General features: G+C 31.4%; 3 protein-coding genes and 3 pseudogenes across 6 annotated transcripts, besides 1 other annotated feature; 2 read left to right on the top strand and 4 right to left on the bottom strand.

Moving 5' to 3' along the window:
- Window positions 1–3,996: 3,996 nt before the first annotated feature.
- Window positions 3,997–17,043: a mobile genetic element.
- On the top strand, window positions 5,665–6,364 carry TVAGG3_0011820 (annotated as a pseudogene). The gene has a single exon. A coding segment is annotated over exon 1 (700 nt).
- Window positions 7,624–9,300, top strand: TVAGG3_0011810 (phage tail repeat-like family; the record flags this gene model as incomplete). The annotated part of the gene is made up of 1 exon (XM_051219927.1): window positions 7,624–9,300. One exon carries the CDS (start codon window positions 7,624–7,626, stop codon window positions 9,298–9,300), a length of 1,677 nt encoding a protein of 558 aa, XP_051104913.1.
- On the bottom strand, window positions 11,231–12,267 carry TVAGG3_0011800 (annotated as a pseudogene). The gene has a single exon. A coding segment is annotated over exon 1 (1,037 nt).
- TVAGG3_0011790 (DNA/RNA polymerase superfamily) lies at window positions 12,370–13,452 on the bottom strand (the record flags this gene model as incomplete). The annotated part of the gene is made up of 1 exon (XM_051219926.1): window positions 12,370–13,452. The coding sequence occupies one exon, from the start codon at window positions 13,450–13,452 to the stop codon at window positions 12,370–12,372; it is 1,083 nt and encodes a 360-aa protein (XP_051104912.1).
- TVAGG3_0011780 lies at window positions 14,088–15,905 on the bottom strand (annotated as a pseudogene). Its single transcript has one exon. A coding segment is annotated over exon 1 (1,818 nt).
- Window positions 17,044–17,611: 568 nt separating the features above from the next.
- Window positions 17,612–20,101, bottom strand: TVAGG3_0011760 (clathrin binding; the record flags this gene model as incomplete). The annotated part of the gene is made up of 1 exon (XM_001326374.2): window positions 17,675–20,101. One exon carries the CDS (start codon window positions 20,099–20,101, stop codon window positions 17,675–17,677), a length of 2,427 nt encoding a protein of 808 aa, XP_001326409.1.
- Window positions 20,102–20,728: the final 627 nt, after the last annotated feature.

Below are 20,728 nucleotides of genomic sequence, written 5' to 3'. Positions count from 1 at the left end.
ATTCATTATTTTAAGTCTTTGCGTAATTTTTGTGTATTCATGCATCGTAACCAATATGATCCATCAATGAAATCTTACAAAATAAACTGATTTTCCTTATTATTCCTTTAATCCAGACCTTTGTCTTTTCGTCATAAAGTTCGTTCGCAATTCCATTATAAAATCAAGTGTTTTTCGTAATGTTAAAATTGATTGAATGATCATTTCAATGAAAATGAACCGTGTCCATTAGAATACCAAAGATAATAAGAAGAAAATGGTTGATATCTGGTTGTGTGTTATGCTAAACTGAGTTTATTTCCTCTGTTTTCTGGTCACTGGGTAATTGTTTGATTTCATGTAATTATACATAAAACTGCCAATTGTTTTTTTCATCTGTGATAATATCTAAGTTTCTTATTATTCCGGTAAAAGTTTATGTAATCATTAAAATGTATTTTTCATCAATGTGACCCTTTAGCTTTCAGCAACGAATAAAGTATTTTTCTTCTTAATTATTCCACGTCTTTTGCTTTTTTGTTCGCTGATCACAAATGATAAAGCATTCAATCTTCACCGCATATACATTTATGGTCAGAATAGTTCGAATGAAATCATGAGATTAGATGAAAAATGATGAGGATATAATGAATATAAAGTCAACACAAACGAATGAGTCATAATGGTTGAAATGGTGTCCTCATTTGATAACAGGTTTTAGTTTTCTCTGGACTTATTGATAGTTTATTATATGGGCGTGATTACTTTAACATCTTACTCTTGTTGAAATTTGATAAACACCATAATTTCCATTACGGAGAATTGTTGATACGCTTTCAACATGAATCTAGAGAGTCATTGGTAAATTATTTTTAATGATAAAAATTTTCTTAAATTAGATTCTTAAACGTTGAACATCTTCAATCTTTATTGATTTAACGACATTAGCAATACAACACATTTACTGACAATTTATTCTTTGGTATGTTTGGTTTTCTTGTCATTACGATTCTATCCAATGTTGGTTTATTTGCCATAATGTAAACGCTGTTACCACATTGCATTTAGATGAAGGATTGAAATGCGTGATAGTATTGATAGTCATTCCATTGATAACATTTGATTTTTAGGTATCCACTTTCTGCTTTTTCATCTTGTTTCTTGTTATAGTGATTAATTTATATTTCCAATATTTTTTTGTTAATGTCAAAACTTAAGATTCCACTTCTTCTTCTCGGATATTTTGTATTATGATTAAAGTTCTTTATATGCCTAAGCGTACGAATCATTGCAGCATTGATGATAAGAAAGATTATGAAGCATTATAATTTTATAAACAAATGTTCTCCAATAATTTTATCAATTGGGTCATCATATTTCAAGTCTTTATTGCAATAATGACATAAAATTATTGACTCTGTCCTCAACTTTAAACATTTTATTCAATTTACATGTTGTCAATTCTTCAAATAATTTTTTATTATTAGCATAATAGTCATTAAATTCATCAACAGATGAAAAAATTTTTATTTCAGTAATTGGTTTAACAACGTTTATTTTTTGTTGAACATTTTCACTTTCATTTATTTCTTCCTCCTCTGTTTCATTTATTTTTAAAATCGGTTTCATTTATCATTAAATAAAAAATTAGAATATAAGTGATGAAATATATTTTTTAATTAATATTAAATCAGAATGGCGGCAGGATTCTTTAAAAAATTATGGGAAGGAATTAAGAAAGCTGCAAGTTGGGTTCATCAAAAATTATTAAACCCGTTGCAAACTTTTTGGCACCAGTAGCGAAAACGGCAGGAACTATCATAGGAGGAGTATTAGGTGCTAAAGCAGGTAATCCGGCGATGGGAGCACAAGCAGGTAACGCAGTTGGTGGAATTGCTGAAGGAATACTTAATAAAATAGGGGAGATAGTGGAAAAATAAATAAATATTATTTTTATCTTAGTATCGGTTGTAGTCGATAAACCTTTCTCCTTATTTAAAATTTCTCTTATTGGGGCAGCTTTTGGTGTTATTGATTCAGCAACGTCACTAATTGCTTCTTTATTCTTAAATATCCAATTTGCTCCTTTCTTATTCCCAAACTTTATGCGCTCCTCTTTTTACTTTATCCCACAGTTTCTTAAAGAATCCTGCAGCCATAGTTGATTATTTCATTAAAATTAAAAATTCATTTTCATCTTTTAATTTTGATTTTTTATTTAATAATAAATGACGACTAACTATTTAGTGCCAAACACTAAACCGATTAATGGAAATGTATTTCATTCATTCGAAAAGATAAATGAAATATTCGCAAAGAATGACGGAGAAGATATTATAGAGAACTTGAAAGTTCATGCTATGACTCTGATGCTCCATATTTTGATGATAAACAAACTCATTTAAGAATTACAAATCCGGCTCATGATGTGAACCAATTAGGTGACACATATATTAAACGCAAAGTTAAAGCAACTCTAGTTTCAAATAAAGCTTTCACATGTGATGCCGCTTTTAAATGCATGCGTTTATTCGTTGGTTACAAATCATCAAATCAAAGCTTTAAACAATTAGAAGTAGAAACCGAAAGAGGTGATGCTGGTTATCTTCAGATGGATTGCGCCCGTGAATCTTTCGCATTTGCAACATATAAACCAAAATCAGAAAGGAAAGTTAAAAAGTTTGTTCATTCGTTATATAATAATGTTCAAAAATATGATAACTCAGTATGTGGTAAATATATTGACCCTTCAGAAGTTTTCAAGAAAGCAAATGAAGAAGTTGATGTCACTTTTGATATGATTATTCCGGTAAATGATTTGTTAGCATTTCAGGCGTTCGATGATTATCCTAAATCATTTGGTGAAATCATTCTTAAATATTATGTTTTCAGGGATACTTTAGTATTTTGTCAGGTTGACCCGTTAAGAGTTGCTGATTTACAAAATTACGTTTATGAAAAGATAACTGATGAAAATTATGAAAAGATTATGAATCATGTTTATAAATATGATCGCAAATTCCAACAAATCGGACTTCCTGCCAAATTAATTACAAGCTTAGCCGCTACATCTGCTGACGCAACAGTTGAAGACGTTATTATTTCATGCACAAAGATGGAAGTTTTAGAGGATAAATGCATTACACCAGGATACGGTTTAATTGAAGAATCAGTTAAAGCAATACCACGTTTATTTAGTAAGGAAGATCCATTCATGATTCCAGCTCAACATATTGACGTTCGTTCACTAAATGGAGGTTGCATCACTCCTGAAGGTATTAGCTCAGATTTCTCATACGCTCTTCATAATGTTACAGATGTTGTGTTAACATTTCCGAAGAATGCAATGCAAAGAACGGTTTTAGAAAATCCAATGCTTCGAGGTCTTCAGGTCACTATAGATTCCAGAAACTTCCCCGATCAAGCGATGACCACAGTGGGTGACATATTCTTTACACGTATGCTTCAAGCTTCTGATTTAGATGGAGTGAATGAATGCACGAAGAATACGAGGACTCATTAACTAGACCACTGAATGATGATGATGGCACACCATTAGCTAGAACATGGAAAGACCAAACTTCATTCTTATGCACTATTCCAGTTCAACGTGATGGAGCGGGTATATTCTTTGATGGATTAGAAACTTTCAACTCACAAGTTACAGTACAAGTGAAAGCTTATCCAATCATTCAGGGTGAAAATGACACTTACTGTTCAAAAGTGACAAATCCTCCTCAGGTTTGGTTTACTAGGACTACATATTGGACATGGACACCGGATGAAGGTTTGAAATATCATCCAACAGGTACACCACCACAGTATAGAAGTTCATATGATGAAATATTGATGAATAGAAATGTTTAAAATTATAAATTTATTTTTGATTAAATGGATTTAAATTCATCCACCCCTTATGAAGAATTAGCAGGAGTATATAATACATACGTAGATGATATGATTAATGAAGCATTGAGTGATAATAGAAATGCTCTATCTAAGGAAAAATTAATGAAAATTCCATATTCTGAATGTTACTTAAATTCAATCACTGCAGCAATTGGTAAACAAAATAAAGGTAAAACATTAACGATATTAAAACAAATTATCATTATTGCTAACACTTCACCCTATTCACATGTGTTAATTTATATCAACCGTTCAGGTTCACCTTCAGATGATACATTTGAATCTTTAAAGCATTTAATCAAAATTCCAATTATTTATTTATCACAAGAAGAAGCAGAAGATTATTTAAAAAACTTTGTAATGTATAAAGAATTATATAATACAATCAAGAAGCAAGGATTAGAGGATAAAATTATTGATAAACAACGGGATGAATTATTTGAAACACTTTCTATTTCAAATTTTGATAGAGAATTTTTGCATTCACTCATTTTTCTAGATGATGCGGTGAAATCAAAACTAATAACAAATGAGAAATCATATTTTAATCAGTTATTAACTCAATGTCGACACATTCAGTGTTCATTCTTTATGGCTGTTCAATATTTCAAAGCATTAAGCACAAACATTAAATCAAATCTATCAACACTTTTCATTTTCAGTGGGTTTAGTCGTCAACAGTTGAATGTTATGCTTTATCAAGTGAATTTACCAATGAGCATTAATGAACTTTACACACAATATCAGCAATTAGGTGAACATGGGAAAATAATAGTTGATTTAAATAAAGGGGTGTTAAATTTGATTAACTTTTTATAATTAATTTTTATTTTTTATTTATAATTAAACATGACAGAAATAGCAAATCTTCTACAAGTTCCATTAAAAAAGGGACAAACAAAAGGGGTGTATAATAGAGCTATGAAAGTTCCTGATGGAATGAAAGAATTAGTTCATTTGTTGCTGGTCTTCAAAAAGATGTTAAACAAATGAGAAACGTTTTAACATTACCAGAAGCTCAAGCATATGCCAAACGTCATGGTCCAAATTGGGAAGCACACGAAGCAGACATTACGGGTCCAAATGGAAAACCTGATGGTATAAATGAAGTTTTCGTTACTGATGGTCAAGGAAATATTAAAGTCATAAATGGGTATAAATTAACAATGACGGATTATCCTAAACGTAAAGCATATAATGAACATTATCCTATGCAATTTGATGAAAATGGAAAAGCTGTTAAACAATACATTGGAGAAGGTGAAAATGGTCCAATTAATTCATACCGTCATAATCCATATTCTTACTTCAATGAAGAATTAAATGCTATTGAAGAGGGACCGGATGGATTACCACGATATTCTAACCAGTTTGATGGTCAATATGCAAATTTAAGACCTGAAATTCCAGCTAAGAAATTCTTTAAAGTTGCTTTATTCGATCCAGTTTTCGCAAATGTTAAAGATGAACTTAAACAGCAATTCCAACCAATTATAGTAGCAAGAATTGCATCAGGTGCTTTATCTCAAGCATTCAAAGATTTAATTAAGAAACCATTATATCAGCAACGAGGTTTAACTTATGATTTAGTTAAGGAATCAGATAAAAGAAAATTTGAGAAATCAATGATTATAAGAATGCAATTAATGAATATATTCGGTCTATTAATTTCGATGAAAATGCTAAAAATCAACTTCATGAACAAATACAGGAAATAATAGATTCAAAAGTTCCAGCAAAATAAAAGTTTAAATATATTTTTTTATTCGAATATAAATGAGAAGACGTTTCACTAGTCAAAAGAACACTAACGCAAAAGCAGAGATTACGGTTGGTTATAATGTAAATGATGATAAATCACGAATTATTCAAAATGTTAAAGTTAATGTTAGTCCTGAATTAACAAGGTCAGCAACTCAACCAAATTTATTAACTCGTGACTTACCGAAGAATGAGGAGAATGAAGAAAACCATGAGAATGGAGACCCAATCATTTTATCTGAACCCGGTAAAGAACCTGTTGAAATTCCCACTTATCCAACATACCCCCACCTCTTTCATCAAACATCGAGAACCCAGGAATCTACGATTCAGTCGCAATGCGCCATATAAAATAGACATTAATTCAGAATTAATGAAAATATATCGTGATATCATAACTGATAATTATGATTCAATAATAAATTTAATTGACCAATCCGGTTTAATTATTTTACCTTATGAATCATTAATTCACATTATCGCCATTCTTTGTGATGTTCAAGATTCAGACGTGAAGATTCAATTTTTCATAGATGATGAGGTTTCATGCTGCGGAACAGTTGCAAAAATAAATCCTATAAAGGATATTAGCACAATTAAGATATCAAAGAACGGAACAACAACTGAACTTCATTTAACATATAATGATATTTATAATAAAATAGTTGATGAATATAAAATATCACTTGAAAAATTCTTTGTTAAGGCTATTTAATATTCAAGCATTAACATTATCGAATAATAATCCTTTGAATCATAATCGATAATAATTGACCTTTCACCAGTTTCTATCGTTTGTTTTATTTCTTTTTGTTCCCCACTATCTGGATCGGTCATTGTAATTGTTTTTGTTATAGTATCAGCTTTATCTTTAACTTCAATCTTTTTTCCATCGGGATATTTAAACCAAAATTCCAAAAATTCGATATTGTCAATCTGTTCATATTTTAATCTATCAATTACATTTTTAATACCATCTGAAAATCTTATGAAATGGTCATTATATGGGTTTGATTGAACTAAATTTGAATGAAGTGAAATATAACCTGATGATGAATATGACATCGACTCATATTTTCTGAAAACACTAAAATTTATAACATGAATGAATTTCTTATTCGTTGAATTTATGAATTCTTGAGGTAATCTTATTCTAGTTTTATTTATCACTGGAAAATAACGCTTTACCATATTTTTAATCGTAATAAAAAAATGTCAATTATCAATATTATTTCGAATAATAACTGTGAATTAAATTTAACAGTTAGCGGAATTTATAATGTTACTCTCGTTTCTGTGAGTGGTAAATTTAATCCCATTCTTTTAGACCCTTCAGATTATATATCATTTATTAAAGATGACCATGAGCCGCATAGCGGCGGGGTCGTAGACCTAAAAACGTATGATATGTATATAAATAATGTGATAACGAAATGGGATATTAACATGATTTTAAGTTATTTAAATGAATCATTTATCATATGGTATGAAGAAAATTTTAAATCAAAACCTGATAAACTTTTTGAACTTGATGAAATAAATAACCTTATTAAATTTCCGCTGAAAATTAAATTTTGTACTCCTCGTCTTCGTTCATTGTTGGGGATATTAAATTTTGAAAAAGATGTTGGGGATGTTTTGTATTCTGACACCGGTTCTAATTTCATTTTAATCAAATGTGATAAAGTTAATACCCCAATGAGATTTTCACATCAAACATTAGACCCTAACTCTTACCCATCAATACAAAACATTTTATCCATCAACTTAAACATATTTTCTTTATCATATCCGTTTCAATTATCTGGGAATTCATTTATTCTTCATTCAAAAGATTTATCAAATATTAAATTTAGAATAACTGACCTATTTGATTGTGATTTAGAATTTATGAATGAAATATTATGGCAATTTCAAATAGAAAAAATAGCTGATGAGATAACAGATTAAATATTTATTTTTAAATCGTAATAAATGATTAAACAACAACAACCACAGCAACTTAAGGCACAGACCATTACATACGCCATATATGCATATAATTCAAAGACGGCAGAACAAACGCAAATGTTGAAATATGGAGATTTGGAGATAGTATTGAAAAATGACCATTTTGAATTCGTTTGCAAAGGTGGTGCAGTGATATCAAATATAAAAGAAATTTTATTTATGAATTCAAAAATTAAAGGTATAACGGATGATATAACATCAATTCCACCAGAAGAACAGAGATATTACGCATTAAATGCATTTCCTAAAGTTTTGAAGATTGGAAGATTTAATTTAAATGAGGAATTCATAAAAGGTTTCCTAAATGACATAATGAAGAAGGCAGATAAGGGATTTGTGGCTAGTGAATTAATGAAGAAGGCAGATAAGGAATATGTTAATGAAAAAGATAATGAAATTATAGAAAGGGTTGAATGGTATCATGAACGGACATCGAAGATTCTTAAAACTAAAGCTGATACAGGATGGGTTTCAGAATGTTTAGACCTTAAAGCAGATATATCATTTGTTAACGATGAGTTAGCAAAGAAAGCAGATATATCATTTGTTAACGATGAGTTAGCAAAGAAAGCAGATATATCATTTGTTAACGATGAGTTAGCAAAGAAAGCAGATATATCATTTGTTAACGAAATATACCAAAGTTTAGTTGGAACAAAAAATATTGAAACTATTGTTGGCGACTTTTCTGTCAATGAAGAAAACAAATATTTTAGATGGGAGTTTGTACAGTCCTTAAGAAATGGTATACGGTATAAACTCATTCCGAAAAATAACAATGAAATGTATGTAGGCTATATAAAGAATAATGGCACACAAGTTAAAGTTCCATTAGACAACAACTGTTACTTAAACTTATATGGAGACGAACAAAAGAAATATTTAAGAGTTTATGAAATGACGGATATGACATTGTCTAACGTAGCTCCAGCACCGTATTATTATGACTATGGTGTTGACGCACATGTAGACCCAAAAAAGCAAACATTATATTTAGAATATTATAGATATAAAAGATATAATGCAATAGAAAAAACGAAAATAGTATACTATTATGAAGATGACAAAAATAAATATTATAGTCAAGATTTTACATACCCTGAAAACATAAGATTATATTATAAAAAATATTCTGACACAAACCAGAAGAAACCCGAAATAGTTACACTATATTTTAAGTTCAAAAGAGACAATCCTATAATATCTCATATGTTTGATTTAATGAACCCAGTAGGTTCTATTTATACATCTATGGATGTGAGAGGTCCTCAAGCAATGTTTGGTGTTGGTGCATGGGAACAAATAGTCGACAGGTTTTTGTATTGTGCAAACTCTTCAAAGGAAACAGGGGGAAGTAAAACGATTACAGGTGAAAATTTACCTGCACACAGTCACTACATTGATTTAAGCACATCTCAAGCAGGTTGGCATAAGCATAGATATTGGGATTGGTCAGGAATGACAAAAGGTAAAGGATATGATGTTAAAGATGATGTTAAATTTGCCATAAATTGTTACTGGAGTGACACTCAGGGAGAAGGAAACCATACACATGTTTCAGGATATACACAAACAACGGGACAAAGTAAAGATTACATGCCACCATTTATGACTGTATTCGCATGGTATAGAGTTCAATGAATGCTCAATGTTTGTGAAACAAACTTTAGGAGCTCCAAAAGAGCAAACGACATAATTTAAATTTTTATTTTAGTATAAATGAAGATTCTACCATATGGTGTTATTGGAAGAGATAAAGATGGAAACCCAATATTTGATCCAAAGTTAAAATTAAAGTTACTGACAAGACAACAACTTGAAAAGTTGCTGAAACCAAAACAGAATGAAAAATGAGAAAATGAGAAAATGAGAAAGAAAAAAAATTTAAATTATGCAATTTTATTTTTATCATAAATGACCAAATTAATTAAGCCAACTATTTCTAAATTAATGATACCAATGAAATCATTTCATGGAGTACTTATCCCAGGTTCTTCACAATTAGCCGGGGCAAGTGTTGTGACTCAAGGTGGAACATTAGCGAATCCATTCAAATTATTAACTAAAGATGAACTTAATAAAATGATGATAAAATAACTGATAACAAAATTTTATTTCACTACTACCATAAAAAGGTGATATCTCACCTCTTCACCTAAATTATATTTTTGTTCAAAGCTTCCACGAGAGAAAAGATTCCTCATTCGCTAAGGATTCCAAAAATGAAAAAATCATTGATTTCGGCTGAGAAAAAAAGCAAAACCCTTCTTCCACGGGAACAAAGAAATAAAGAAGAAATAAAGAAGAAATAAAGTAAATTTTTTATTTATTCCCGTGGAAGATAAGCACTTTTATGATACTTTTTATTCACGACAAACAAGACAAATAAAGAAAATAAGAAAATACGGCACTGTCGCGGTTCGAACCACAGACTCTGACCCCTCCATAACACCACCTTAGACCACTGTGCTACGTAGCCTGTCGACATAAGATTTTATAAATTATATTTGACGTAAATTTATTTCCCAGTTCTTCAAAAATAATTAATTATTGAATAACCTAAAAACATGAGACTTTGTCTCCGGACTCTTTGAGTCACTTAACGATAAAATAAGTGATAACAAATTTTTATTTTTATCATAAATGAATACCCCACAAGCTCAAAATTTACCACGAATCATAACAAGGGAGGAAATGATAAAAATGATGCAAGAACATGTTAAAAATAACAAACCACTAAAATTGAGAAAATGTGGTTATGCAGTAATGATGGAAAGAGAGATGTTGTCGAAGAGGAATAAAAATTAAATTTGGATAGAGTTTAAAAATTCATCTTTATTAAATTCATCTCTTCCAATCAATTTATTTATTCTATTAAATTCTTTTATTTTTGCTTCACTCAGTTTAAGGATTGAACGATAAGTTTCTAATTTTTCGATTATTTCTTTCCTCTCTTTATCGTTTTCAACCCCACCATTGTGGCTTCTTTTTGTAATAACATATTTTTGATTTAATTCTGTTTAGTTTCTTTTTATATTCATCGTCTGGACTCTTGACTGCTTCGTTGTTACTCATTTTTACGAAATAAAAAAATTAAATATTATTTAAATATAATGGAGTAATAAAATAAATCGGAATTTCTATTAATTTATTGTCAACTTCAACTAATGCATTGCCGTTAATATATCTAACAAATTCAGCTATTGTGTCAAATCTTCGTCTTCTTTTTGTCATTGATTTATCAGTTTTTCCATAATCGAGATGAATCAAAACTTTATCCCTTGTTTAAAATTCATGAGCCCTGAATTAATTTGTTCACGTTAACATCATTCAACCTTTCATTTGCTTTCTAAATATTCATTCTTTTGAAATATCATTTTTCATTTCCACTGGTTTCATGTTTATAGTTCTATGCCATGTATTAATAATAATAACTAACTGTTGTATGATGGAGTTATGATTTCCATCCCAGTATATCTGACCGTTAACCCCTAACGCATCTCTAAGAGTTCTCATTACCGCATCAACTATTTTATTATGAAACGTATATGGAGAGGATGAGAAGTAAAAATTAATTTGTGGGAAATAATGAGTTATAGCTGCCTGAAATCCTTTATCACCATCACCCCTTATATTATCTACTCTTTCATGATCTAGTAAGTATTGAATAGCTCTTCTTGTTTCCTGTTCTGTTTTCCCTTTCACTGGAATGCAATATAAATATCTAGTGTTAATGTTAATGGCAAATAAATAAGTAACGTTTCCTCTTGAATATTCTAAATGATCGATTTCGTATGAATATGGATATGGTGCAAATGAAGGGCGACTAAATTTTTCCTTTAACGGTTGAATTTTTGGGTCAATTGGTTTATTTAATATCTTGAAATCCTTTTTAAAATCTTTTTGCTTCTTAAATGTTTGAAATGGATATAATAAAGTGAATGATGAAGGATTAACTGAAGGAGGTACTGTCGTTGGAGGGTTTGGTGTTGCAGGTGGTTTAATTTTATCTGCTTTGATTTTGGATTTCATTCCCCTCTTCATTAATTCTGGATGTATTCTATTCATTTGTTTTAAATATGCTGTATATAAAGGTTTGATATACTTTCCCGCTTCGAGTTTATGTTGAAGGATGAATTCCAAAAGTTGATCTTCATTTAAAAGTCGGGCTGAATATGGTTTAACTAATGAATCATAAATTAAAGCTTGTGCTTCATTTATGGTCTGAAGGACCTGGGCGTTTTGCACCTTTTGTTTTTGTTCCTTTGGTTTTTGCGGCTCAGGATTATATAATTTATATAATTTATATAATTCATCAATATCTTCTTCTGTTAATACTTTATTTTTGAAATCTTTCAATTGTTTAAGTTGTGATTTACTTTTTCCCTTTGAATATTCATTATTTTTAATTTTGTCTTTAATTTTAGAAATTATTTTATCATGATATTTCAAAACTTCATTTTTATAATACGAATAATAATAATCCATATCATCACCCGTTATATTGTTATCATGTTTTTGGAGATATGCTTTTAAATCGTAATAATCAAGAAAATTTTGATTAAGTACTAAATCATCAATTAAATTTTTTAAATCTGTGTTATCCATTTATATAAAAATAAAATAAATGTTTTAAGGGTGCCCACCTCTTTGAATCATAGTATCAAAACCATCATTAACGGTTCCTTTTGTCTCTTCTGTGGCATTTCATTAAATAAATGGCATACAACATCCATTTTCACAACATACAGCCTTAGTGTGTGCTCCTGTTAATGCAGTCTTACCGATTGTTAAGCGAGTCATTGACCCGTTTTTAAGTTGTAAATTAATATTCTGACCATCAAATATCACTTTATCATTTATTATATCCAAATAATTTTTAGGTGTTAATTGCTTATTTTGTCTTAAACTAACACCTTTCATTTTTTGTGCAATCTTTTTAAAATCACTTCCATCAATTGAACCGTTGAATGATGTATAACACTTAGGACATAAAGCAACCATGTTATCACCTTGTTTCTCAATTGCTAAACCCAATAATTTTTTCTCATGTGCTTTTTCTTCAGCTTTATTCTTTAATTTAGGTTTAAATTTCTCATTAAAACAAAAGAAATCAAAAGGTGCGAATTTGTAAATGTTTTTATCATAAAATTTTTTATCGGTTACAATTGCTTGAAATGCTTGAGTGTTAGGAAGATTTGGGTCGCCAGCGATTGCCCAATAAGATGAATCAGTATCACCTTCAATGAAATGAAAACGATTAACATCCATGCATTTATACATAAAATCATAAATGAAAACCAAATACCAGTATTTTGCGTTATCTAAAGTGAAGAATGCCTCTTGTAAACATGTATCACATCTATAAAATCTATCTTTAAGCATCACTTGATACGTATCTTCACCTATTTCTCTTATGTTTTTAAACTTATTTGACATACATGCAACGCGTGCCTTCTGTGCATTCATTATTTTAGTCTTTGCGTAATTTTGTGTATTCATTGCATCGTAACCATATGATCCATTAAGTGAAATCTTGCAAAATAAACTTTTTCCTTTATTTCCTTCTAATTCAGCCTTTTGTCTTTCGTTCATAAATTCGTTCGCAAATTCATTAAAACAAGTGTTTTTCGTAAATGTTAAAATTGATTGAATGTCATCAATGATAAAATGAAATCTGTCTATTAGATACCAAAGATAATAAGAAGAAAATGGTTGATATTGGTTGTGTGTTGATGCTAACTGAGTTAATTTCCTCTGTTTCTGGTCAACTGGTAGATTGTTTGATTTCATGTAATTATACATAAAACTGCCAATTGTTTTTTCATCTGTGATAATATCAAAGTTTCTTATTATTGGTAAAAGTTTATGTAATCATTAATGTATTTTTCATCAATGTGACCCTTTACTTCAGCCACGAATAAAGTATTTTTCTTCTTAATTATTCCAGTGCTTTTGCTTTCTTTGTTGCTGTATCACAAATGATAACACCATTCAATCTTCCCGGCATATACATTTTATGGTCAGTATATTGAATGAAATCATGAGGATTAGATGAAAATGATGAAGGATATAATGAATTAAAGTCAACACCAACGAAATGAGTCATAATGTTGGAAGTGTCCTCATTTGATACAGTTTTAGTTTCTGGATTATATGCAAGTTTATTAATGTGCGTGATTCCTTTAAGATTTACTCTATGTTGAACATTTGATAAACCACCAGTAATTCCATTACGGAGAATGTGATACGCTTCAACTGAATCTAGAGTCATTGGTAAATTATTTTTTAATGTATAATTTCTTAAATTAATTCTTAAACGTTGAACATCTTCATCTTTATTTGATTTTACGACATTGCAATAACAACACATTAACTGACAATTTTCTTTGGTATGTGGTTTTTCATTATCGATTCTATCCAATGTTGTTTATTTGCATATGTAAACGCTTTACCACACATTTTGCATTTAGATGAAAGGATTAAATCGTGATAGTATTGATAGTCATCCATTGAAACATTGTTTTTAGTATCCCTTTCTGCTTTTTCATCTTGTTTCTTATATGAATCAATTTTATATTTCCAATACTTTTTTGTTAATTCAAAACTTGATTCCACATTTTCTTCTTCTGGATATGTTTCGTTAGGATTGAAGTTCTTATATGCTAACGCGTAACGAATCATTGATGCATTCGATGATAAAGAAAGATTATGAAGCATGTCAATTTTATAAACAAATGTTTCTTCAATAATTTTATCAATTGGGTCAATCATAATTTCAACGTCTTTATTGCAATAATGAATAAAATATTCTAATCTATTCTCAAAATTTTTAGCATCGTTGAGATATATTTGATAATCTGAATCGGATATTGTTTCTTGAGTTAATGCTGAATAAAATGAATCTTGAGTGAATGGTTCCACTTTATATAATTCATCTTCGTAATTCTCCCATGTGATGAATTGATAAGGGAAAAAGGATTTAACACGTGATTTATTGTTTCCGAAATCTTGAGTGAATTGGTCTAATGTTCCACCCGCTATATAATTTCTGATGTCAATAAATCTTAATTCATATGGACAGTTTGTTTTTTTACAATGATTTGCTTAAATTGAGAAGAAGAACCCAGCATTGATTTTATTTTCCATTTTGCAGTGTTTAAATCACGAAGAATTAAATTTAAATCAAACTTTCCCGAATTAAAACCTATGATATTCACTTTATTGAATTCCTCATCTAGAAGTTCTTTAAATGCTTCCTTCTGTTTTTCATTTAATGTATGGGACAAAGTCCCCGCCGTTTGGTCCGTTTGCGGCTTCATTAATTCTTCATATTGTTCAATATTTGATTTAGCAACTAATGAACAGGTTGAAAATAAAAATTCAATCCAATCAGAGATGAACGAATCACTTGATGTTAAGCAAAAATTCCTCGTAAATGTTTTATCACGGTCTACGACCTCGCCGCTTCGGTCTGAAAGACCTTCAGGACTCAAAGAGTCCGTTTGCGGCTTTATTTTGACAGTTGATGATACCATAAATGGTTTTAAGTAAGCGTTCAAAGTTGCACATTCAGAAAGTTGAAGTTCTTCTTTAGTCTCTAATGTTTCGAAGTCAAAAGTAATATAATATCTTGTTGGTTTATAATATTCCTGCAAATTGTGAGCTAATAGCCATTGATATATCTTCTGTTTCGTGATATGTGGTGCATATTGTTGTGTGTTTTGCAATTGAACGTCTTGAATTAATCTTCCATTATTTTCTTTACATTTCTCACAATGCTTTAAAAATCTTCTTTGGTTTTTCCTTTCTGGGTCATCACGGATAGAATATACTTCTTCTTTGCAAAAGGGGCAAACTTTATATCCTGTGAGTGCTTCAACGTCTGTAATTCTGTCAGCGTGAAGTTTTCCACATGGACTCTGTGTTAATAAAATATTTACTGTTTCAAATTCTGGATCTATCATTATTGATTCCACTAATGGAAAGTCTACCTTGTTAATGTCTACGTCTTCTGGTTGAGGACCGCAATAATAAAAATCAATATTAACGTTTAACATTCTTGCTAACCTCTCACTTTCTGATGAAATGTCAAATCCTTCATATGCATCTATGGCTTCATTTAAATAACTTCTACGAGTTTTAGGATTAACACCATCAGGAATGTTATAGAAGCGTTTAAATAACCTTCTACCTTCGGCTCTTATTTGATTATCATTCATTTTAGCTGTTCCGTTTTTGTTCATTTATGTAAGAATAAAAAATTAAAAAATAAATAAAAATAAAGTTTATTTTTTTAAAGTCCAGGGCTAAAGTCCATAAAATGAATTAAGAACACATAAATTTTTATCATCTGCGACGTGACGAATACATTTTAATTTACTCAAGAATGCGTACCCTGATACATTAAATCTAATTCCTGTCTTATTTAATTTCACAACTTTGAAAAGGAATGTATGAATAGCTATAAAATGATGAGATGATGTTTTATGGGTTGCTTCCATTTTTTCTGAAATAAATGAATAAATATAATGTTTATAAGTTTTCATATCTTTTATATTCTTAATAACGAATGGTATAGACCTTTCAACTTCGTCTTCCTTCGGTGCTGTTCTTTCATATGAAACATTAGTAGTATCTTCAATAATGAAACCACAATCGCATAAAATTTTATATGTACCAATTGTTTCTTTTGATATTTTATCTAACAAATCAAAAACTTTATCAACACCTGTACATTTATTTAAATAATAATTTGTGTAAATATCATGGTCTTCTTTCTTAATCGTATTTGTTGCATATGTTACATTTTTCAGTGCTTTTTTGAATTTTTCAGAATCAAGAGGAGGTGAAAGTAATATACATGGATAATCTCCATCGTCAATAAATTGTAACTTATGTTTATGAATAAATTTTGTGCCTTCTTCTGAAAGTGTTTCATCTATTTCACCATCTAATAAATTTTTAGTAGATTCCAAAAAGTAATTTTTATATCTTTCTTCATGAGATTTTTGAACTTCTGATTCTGAAGCTGGGATATTCATTAAACCCTCTACTTCATTCTCATTATATTTTTCAACTTCTCTTAATTCCTTAATTTTTTCATCTATTTCATCTCTTATTTTTTCCAGTCTTTCAATTTCATCATATTCATCATCTTTAATCCGTTCTTCATAATATTCAGGGAAAACATCAGGTTCTTTAGGTTTTTCTTCTTCAGATGTGGGATATAAGAAATTTATAACATCATCTTTATTCATTTTTCCATCATAATCTAAATCATTTAATAACTCCGCGAATTTTTGACAATTTCTTAAATAATATTTATTAACTTCATAACTCGCCTCCTCTAATATATCCTTTATTTCCTCGTTTGTGAATCCCAATTTTTTAACGTCGTTAGTCTTGACACTCATTTTCATACGAATTAAAAAAATAAATTATTCAAAAAATGTAAGACATGAATTTTTAAAGTTTATTTTTTTATTTTTTTATTTTTTTTTATTTCATTATGTATGGGTTTAGTGAAAATTTCTTACGATTCTGAAAATTTTTAAATCTTGATTTATTCAAAAACGTAAGAATAAAAACCGTAAAAATCATACATTTTTTACTTCATATGTTAAAAAAAATGATACAAAATCGTTCAAAAATGTATGAATTCTTACGTTTACAAAAAAAGTCACAAAACCCTTCAACATATACTACTTTTATGACAAAATTCAAAATTCTGAAAAATTGTTTTATTTTTGGAAGAACATATAATTTTTCCTTTTAAATTTTGCCATTATATCCTATTTTTCTGGAAAAATGGTCTGATCATGGATATTCATTTCAATTCGCATTTAGATTTACCCATGATACGTGAAAAAAAGGTCAAAATAAATGAGCCACAAAATACCTTATTTTAATTGAACATTCTCATAAAAAAAAAGAATTTTCATTTTTAGATTTTATTTTTATTAGAGAAATAAAATAAAAAAAAGCATCATAGATGACAAAATAAAACTCCTCTTTAAGCGGCGAAGAGCCATTTAGCATCAGCGATAACTCCCTGCATCATGGTTGTAGCGTCAGACTTAAGCTGAATAACAATATCGCTGCCCTCCTGGAATACCTCAGCCACGAATGCCTGATTCTTGAATGAGAAAGAGACATAATGGTGTCCCTTCGAGGAACCTACAACGAACAAGTTCCTTGAAGCGAGTTTTCCAGTATCAGCGAGTGTCATTCCTGTAAGTCTTGTTTCAGCGTTATTCTGGTAAGAGTTGAAGGCTGTTCTGAAATTATCCTGGCCGATGTCTCCGCTTGGCAATGTAGCGAACTCGAATGGTATACGGGCCATACCCATAACCATTCCAGCGCTTGTCTTGATAGCGAGCTGTACAAATGGAGTATCGAATTTAGATGCAGCGTTTGCGTCGTATTTGATTGGTACTTGAACCTCGCAAGTTGCTCCGAAGTCGAGTGTCTGTGGGAAGTTGGCCTGGCCGTTCAATGTGAGGCCTACAGCGTTCTTGTCGACAGCGAGAGCGAAATCTGTAAGTGGAGCTGGCATTTTGTTTGTAAGCTTCAAGAAAAGTGTTGTTTGGCTGGCGTCGAAGAGGGCATCAACAATTGTTGTATCGTTTAACTTCATTGGCATCCAGTTGTGGATTTCGTAGTCTTCTACAACATCATCGTCTTCATCTGGGCTGAATCTTGTGCGCTTGACGAAATCGCCTGGGACAACGTGGAGAATGCCGGAAACGCTGCCCATGTTGGACATAAGCTCCTTGAGAACGGCATCATCGTACTGAGCACCACTGTGGACAACTGTCTCCTTAGAGAAGATGACAATGTCCTTAGCGGACTGTGAGTCGGATGAGAGCAAGCGCCAGTAGATCATGGCTCTGTTCCTGACATCTGGGACATTGTTGTCCTTAGTAGCCTCTGTAAGAATGTACTGCAACTGGTCGCGGGTGTCATCTGGCTTCTCGATGTAGATCTTGATCAGAGAGGAGAGGATCTGGAGCTGGACAAGAGGTGGCTCATCATGGAATGTATCGAGGTATGGATCTATGAGAACATCGATGGAATCGATGCGGGATGCGTATTCACCAAGGATCCAGATAGCTGCAGCCTTAGCGCGTGGCTCCTTAATAGCTTCGAGGTTCTGGCAGACAATTGTGATGATTGACTCGAAGATACCTGGGAACTTACGAAGGATGTCGCATACGACAATGACAGATTCTTCGATAGCGTAGTCAGCCTTACCCTTTACGAGTGAGACGAGGATATCTACGCAGCGGCGGGCGGCGGCTTCTATCTTGATTGCGATCTGTCCGATGCAGCGAATTGCCTTTCTAACGAAAGCGACATCAACTTCATTGCAGTACTCCGCGAGTTCATCCAAGACAAGCTGAGCTGTCTGTGGGGCGCAGATTGTAACGATGATGTCGAGTTTCTGCATCTTGACGTAAGATGGATCGTTGTACTTGCAGAAGAATACGCGGATTTCCTTAGAGAGAGCCTTTGGATACTTGAGGACGAAGAGAGTAAGTGTTCTAAGTACGATGTACTGAATTTCTGGTTCTGCTGAAGTAACAAGAGTGATGAATGGAGGAATGATCTGTGTGAATAATTCGTTTGTACCACGGGAATCCTTCTCCATGAAGTTGAAGATGCACTTGAATGCGCCGATAACAACTGCTGGATTGGCGTGCTTCAAATATGGGATCAAGCGGTCGATGAGGTATACAGCATCTTCAGAGGACTCTGGCTTGTAGCGGGCAAGGGCATCGAACATAACTGTCTGGCACCAGTCGGAGCAGGATGTAATTGCAGAGAGGATTGGACCAACTGTCTCACCATTGAGAACAAAGATTGGTGTGGTCCTCTTCTCGTTGATTTCGCAGATTGCGGCTGTTGTGTTTGAAACAACCATTGGATTTTCATCCTTCAAAAGTTTGAGAAGCTCGGCAAATAATCCGGCATTTTCGACAGCTTCGGGAATAACGTCGTATAACTTTGAAACACCAAATGCGGCTGTCTTGCGAACGTAGGGATCGGTATCGGCTAATCTCTGTTTAAGTGGAAGAATCATATTTTCGGCTACACTTTCAAGGCGAATGCGGCACATTGTACGGACAGCAAGAGCTCTGACTAATGGGTTTGAATCCTGTGAGTCCTGAATGAATGTGTTGACTGCCATAATTGCTTGTTCTGGTTCCTGCGCTGAATATGTAGTGAGATATAAGTATGTGAGTTTCTTGAGCTCCAAGTCATTGGTTTTAACGCACCGTAACATAGAGGAAAAGAGCCATTGAACGTTATCACCTTGTCTCATCAAGGCGATGACGCGCTTTGCAGCGACTTTTCTCACCTGTGGATCGTTGCCATCGAGATCGTCGCGAAGCTGCTTGACTTCACCCTTCGCTTCTCCGTCGAAGAGATTAGACATATAATTAATTTATTAACCGCTATTTGAACACAATTTTTCTTGCATCGATAAAACCGCCGGAATTAGCGATTATTTATGTCGATCCCTTTACTAAATAACGATGGGAGAAAATAAGATAAATTTAATACCTTTCTATTTTATTATAGATAAAATACTTAAATAGTTCTTTAGTTTGTTATTTGGTTATTTTTTTTTATAGTTTATCATATTCCAAACTTTTTTTTTGGATTTTGATAGTTTAGATTTAGCCACATTCTTCAGAATCATTACCAAATGCATAGTTCAAGTAATCAATTTCTGATTCTTGGAACAAACTAACTTATTTAGTGTCAATTTATTATTATTCGAGGAGAGTAATTGACTATAATAGATCAAACGAACACAGTTTCAAATTCCTGTCTAGGTTTCGACTCATACATCTATCTTTTTAGTTTTTTGAAAACCTTTGAAATCTATATCACAAAGAGTCTTTATCTAATTCATAATTGCATGTGTACAATTCTTTATAACTATTTCTTAATTGTTCTTAACAATAATCTTATTTAAAGAAATTGTATTTACATTCTCTTTTATTTTCTCTTCATATTCCATCTCAAAACTGGCTACAATCGGGAGTATCATAATTCA

The sequence above is a fragment of the Trichomonas vaginalis genome, chromosome IV (genome assembly GCF_026262505.1).
Source record: "Trichomonas vaginalis G3 chromosome IV, whole genome shotgun sequence".
NCBI lineage: Eukaryota > Parabasalia > Trichomonadida > Trichomonadidae > Trichomonas > Trichomonas vaginalis.
This window is presented reverse-complemented; position numbering and strand designations above follow the sequence as displayed.